We start from the raw sequence: 5,522 nt of genomic DNA on the forward strand, positions 1-5,522 counted from the left end.
ATTCCTGCTATACAGAATCAGAGGTTTAAGTCTCCTTGGGAGAAGAAAATTAGCTTTAGTAGATTTGAATCTTGGCATTCCTTTACATATACACTTTAAATTTCAATGTAATGAAATGATGTTGCTCTAGCAAGAAAGTGAAAGACATTCATTGTTGTATGTGGCCAAGAATACCTATCCAATTTCCATGCACCTGTGCCAGTCAGTGGATTAACCTGTCTTTAGAGTGAATGGATTCTGAACATCAGAAGCAATGTTAAACATCAGTAAAATGTGCATGAAAATACACCATCTTATCCTCCTACCAATCCTCTCAAAATGCATTTTATAGAGTAAAACTTACTTGAGTTTAAAAATCTGAAGGATAGTTGCCTCTTCTAAAAATCACTGAAGTTTTGGTTCTCCTCCCCAAACAGGAAGCACAAGCCATAGCCTTAAGTACAGACCAACTACAGCTAAAGATTACTTAAGTACCAGCATCCACCAGTACCATTCCACTGCCCCAATTAGTCTAATTAAAATTTTGCTTTTATGCAAGTGCATAGGTGCCTGCTTTGAAATTAGACAACTTTATTATATTAAATGTCTGATAAATCTAAAAACTTTGATTCAACTGAAATCTCAATCACTGTGGAGAACAGTATTAAACTGTCAGTTCTTTATGTTCCTATAGAAATGCTTCATTCCAAAACAATACTGATCAACATCAATTAATTGCCTCCAGTTTAAGGGAAACTTCAAAGCCCTATAAAAAGGGCTTTATTCACCTGACAGAAATTTGTGTTCAGGGTGTACTAATTATGGATTTTAAGGAGCAAGCCAAAAAAGTAAAAGTTGTCTACTTTCAGGAGACACTATTCTACATAATGTTGCTGGTATGTAAAAAAGCAAATGGCAATTGCATGTGATATTTAAAAGATAATACATCTTAGTGCTGAGTCAGAGCTTTGCCAAAGCAGCAGTAAAAATAGGGATGAAAGCAGAATGTAAAGAAAAAATGCTAGTGGTTTTTTGGATATTTGCAATATCCTACCTAAGCAGAGCTGGTAAGAATGTAAGGTGGAATTTATGCAAACCAAAATACATAAGCCCTCCATCTCCTTCATTCTTGTCTTCAAATTTTTTAATAAAATGTATTCATTCATTCAAAAAAAAAATCTACCTCCTCACAGAATTATGGCTGTACTTGCTAAGACAGTTTTAAACCTAGACATAAATACAGCTGGTTCTCTATTAAAAAGTTAGCTCTGCTGGCCCAGCATGAAACAAACATCAAGGACACAAGTTTTTTAACACGGAAGTTGAGTTCACTACAAGTATGTAAACAGGTTTTTTTTCTCTCTTTATTCTGCTATTGTGAGAACATAAAAATATATGTCCTTTCCCCGCAGCCATAACTCCCCTATTATTCCCCGCTCCCCTCCAAAAAATACCCCTGCTGCAGAGCAGCTATGAAAAAAGTACTGATGTAAGAAAGCAGCTGCCCTTCACATAGTAAGAAAAAGAAAACTTTTAAAATGTAAAGCATAGCTATCTCAAGGAAAAACATGTTTAAATATGCACAAGATTCATAGAATTTTTCCCACTGTATTTTAGAATATAATAAGCATAAACTGAAACTGTTGTCCAACATAAGCCTTATTTTCTTATGCAGGTTAATCATGAAGAGCACTTCCATATACAGAATTTGTCTGGGTTTTACAGTTTGGTTCAATTTACTGTGGCCATCTCCAAATTGTTTGCACCTGAAGGGCTAACTGAACTAGTACTTGCTCTTGTATAGTTTATTTGACAAAATAGTTTAAGTCAGATGGAGAGTATGGTTAAACTTACATGAATACAAGAAAATGCAGTTTTTTTCCCCAATAGTCTGACAAATACACCACCATGTGGATAAGAAGTTTTAACCTACCTCTTGTTGAAAGTACAGGAGGTAGACAATATAACAGACAGCAGTAACTAGCTAGATTTTTGTGAAGGAACAGGCAGCATTTTAAAATCCTTTTAATATTCCCCTCTTCTCATCCCCACTTAAAAAAAATAGGTTAGCATTTTAAAATTGGTGATTTGGTGTCTTTGATTTTTTTTCCCAACCCACTTTCCAAAAAGCATCAATGAATTACAAGTACAAAAGATGCTGAACTGGTGTGCTTCCCCAGCCCATCACACACAATAATCTTATAACATTACAAGCAGAGCAGACAAAATATGTCTGAGGGTGTCCACTTTCATCCATTTTTTTAAAAGGTTAATTAGGGCAACATTTACCACAGAACCAATTGGAGGAAAAAGTAAAACCTTGATTGCAATGCAAACACTAAACAATTACCTCTTCAAACAACGTTTTAAAACCACTAACTTTACCTAGTATGGTCAAGTAGATCATTAAAATGCAGCAATCTAAAATCAAAATAACATGTTACAAATAAAAATTTGCTTCTGTGAATAGCTACACAAACAGATGTATTTCTTTTAACAAATATAAACAAAACAGTCTAATTTAGACTCCAGTACAGCATTAACAGTTCAAACTTTAAGATGTTGAACAATCCTTTTCCACTTCAGTGCAGTGTAGGAAGAATAGCACACGTTAAAGTTTGTTACGAAAATAGAGTTTATTAAAAACACATCCCTATTGTTTTGAGGAGCTTTCACCGTTACCTTTTCTTAAATTAAAAAAAAATAATAGAAAGCACTTCTACTTCTGATTTGTAAACTTTTTAAAGTCAAAACTTTAAAAAAGTTACAGCAAAAATGGGTAATATTTTATTCATATCTTCAGTATCTTTGTGTTATGTTGTGGCTATTTTAAATAGAAGGGAAGCAATCAAATTGCTTACAATTTCCCACCAACTACTGAGGGGCTGTGATATAGCAGAAGCAAATATAATACAGCATAATGTACAACTCTAAAGCTCTACACTCCAATAAATGTCACTGTCATGTTTTGACAAATTCCAGTCTCTAACGAGGAGCCTCTACAACTGAGCCAATATCCTTTGCAGCTTGTTCAACAGATGAGGTAGCCTCAGATGTTAACACTTCATTAGGTTTTACACCTGTGGGTTCAGACGCTCCTGTAGTAAGTTCTGAAACAATGTCTGCATTTTCCACTTTGCCACTGTGAGATTCATGGTTGTTGTCACCATCTGCCCTGTCTGTCAGCTCAGGTTTCTCCTTTCCTCGATTTTCTTCCTTGTCTCTACGAGATTCCCTATCTCTAGAATCTCTCTCTCTGTCTCGGTGTCCACTGGACCGTCGATTTCTGTCTTCTAAGTCTCTGTGTCTATCGCGTTCAGGGCTTCTTCTTCCCCATTCTCTCCTTTCACGATTACCAAGTCGCTCATGATCCCTGTCATCATTGCGGTTACCATAGCGCTCACGATCATTTTCTACCCGATTTCCAAAAGACCTCCTTCCATACCTTTCCTGGTCTCTATTAGAACCGAATGTCTGCCTATCATTCCTAAACTGCCTTCCATCTCTATTATCCTCAGGTCCACCTGATCCTCCACTTCCTGACATCCCTCCGCCCGGCCTAACAAAGGGGCCAGGTGGTGGAAACGGGTTTTTCATTCCATGAGGGGGAGGCATGCCAAAGCCCCCTGGCCCAGGGGGTGGACCTCTGTGTAACATATGGGGAGGCATATGCCGTGGTGGCATCAAGGGAAAGCGTTGCAGAGGTGGTGGTGGTATTCCAGGAGGTCGCTGGAGTGGTATTAAACCAGGCCGTGCCCCAAGGAGTCCAGTAGAGGGGGTCTGTAATCCAACCACGGGAGCAGGTGGTGGTGCAACTCCTTGAGTACCTGCCAGCCAAAACAGTAAATGTATTAGAACAAAGCTGAATGAAGGAAATACCTTCATAACGTCAGAGCCCTGCATGGAAGTTATGCATCACCCCCAGGGTGATGGAAAACGCTTGTTAGCTAATGCTGAATAATCAGCCCTGCCTCAGAAATGTATTAGTTGCTCTTTTCAGTTTATTCAAAGTGCACACCTGCCACACACTGAGCGTAAAGGGCAAGACCCCTTTTTAAACAAGCCATAGAGATGCATAGTGTTTCACATGGTAAAGCAACCCACTTTTTCCTTTTGTCAACTAGCATTAGCCATTTCCCAGGACAGACCAAAGCGAGTTGTTTCTTATCCCCACCTCACTGCCTGGCTTGGCCATACCTTCACCTCCTTCCAGGTTACATTCCACATTTCAGAACAGCTGCAACCTCCTCTCAGTCAGACTGAAAGCCTTCTGCTGCTGCTTTCGTTACATACTCAAATGAAAACACCCTGGACTTGAAATGCATAGCAATTTGATTTTTGAAGCAAACAGAGGAGAGATGCGACTATGGCCAGAACTAGGGGCAGGGCAAGACTGAACCTGCCAGTTTTAGGTTGTTTTGAGAAAACTAGTGGCAGTGTACAGTCAAGAGAGAGTCAACACCATTATTTTTTTAATAAGCTTCTCTTAGGTTTCTTTTTTAAGGAAAATAAGCTTTTTCAGTTCATGGCACACAATCTAGGTCGCTTTCCATTCCTAGATCTGGGCTGTGTGCAAACACTATCTGCATAGAAGGAAGGAAAGAAAGCATAAAACCTGTGAACCTCAACAGCAGAGAAGACTCGGCTCAGTCTGTCCACTGCTCCCCTGTGAACCCAAAACTAAACAAAACCATTACATGCGACAGCTAAGTATTTAATGCATGGAGTATGTGTGAGCTTCTATCAAGAAGTTCCTGCTGTTTGAAGTAATAGCACAATTGCTCTATATTCTGTGTAGCTTCTATACTGTAACAGCCCCATGGTTATTCCAGCTACTAATGTTTTATGTTCAATTAACTAGTATCTTATTGGGGAACACCTCCCTCCCCCAAACCTTCATGTAGCACGTGGAAACAAGACAGACCCCCAAAAGTACTAGTACTAAATAAAGTTTTTCTTCATGGGATCCAAGACTGCATTTTAAAGAGACTCTCAGTAGGGTTCTGCTAAACATAAATCTGCTCTCAACCCACCTTGTTTTCAAACTTCTGAAGTGATTCTAAGGAATGTTTTTATTCATAAAAACAAGTTATGAAAAATAAAATAAAGGTAACAGTATAGATTAGAGAAATTTGGAACGTCTCTTCCAGTGGAGCAGAAATACCATAAAACCTCACCATCCCCTAGATTAGTGATTCTCAACCAGGGTGTCCTTTTAAGGATGAGTCACAGTGCCATGCAATGTTAGCACTGTTAGGTGTGCAAACAGGACCCCCAAGATAAATCCAGAGATTTAAAATAGAAACCCAGTGTTAAAAACACTGCTCTCTCGTGGCCTTTCTGAGTTCTTTGCAACAGTAAAGTTGCTGTATTATTTTTTTTATAGTAAAAAAAAAAAATATGAGTGAAAGCTAAGTAGCTGGGCATTTTCTGAGGGGTGCCGAGTCTAAAAAGGTTGAGAGCAACTGACCCAGGTAGTCTCATAAGATTTTAGCATAGTACCATTACTAATGGCCTCCTTTTTAAAGCCACATTGTAAGCAG

The 5,522-nt window shown here is 38.6% G+C and overlaps 1 protein-coding gene across 3 annotated transcripts in view; it reads right to left on the reverse strand.

Annotated features, from left to right (window-relative positions):
• Positions 1–1,974: 1,974 nt before the first annotated feature.
• Positions 1,975–5,522, reverse strand: part of SCAF4 (SR-related CTD associated factor 4) — a 64,136-nt gene continuing 60,588 nt past the window's right edge. For all 3 annotated transcript variants that reach the window (XM_025191887.1, XM_006035691.3, XM_014525718.2), the window contains one exon: positions 1,975–3,806. In XM_025191887.1, the coding sequence (XP_025047672.1) occupies positions 2,965–3,806 (842 nt within the window). In that variant the 3' untranslated portion in view covers positions 1,975–2,964. The remainder of the gene's footprint in view (positions 3,807–5,522) is intronic.

The sequence above is a fragment of the Alligator sinensis genome, unplaced genomic scaffold (assembly GCF_000455745.1).
Source record: "Alligator sinensis unplaced genomic scaffold, ASM45574v1 scaffold1207_1, whole genome shotgun sequence".
NCBI classification, from domain to species: domain Eukaryota; kingdom Metazoa; phylum Chordata; order Crocodylia; family Alligatoridae; genus Alligator; species Alligator sinensis.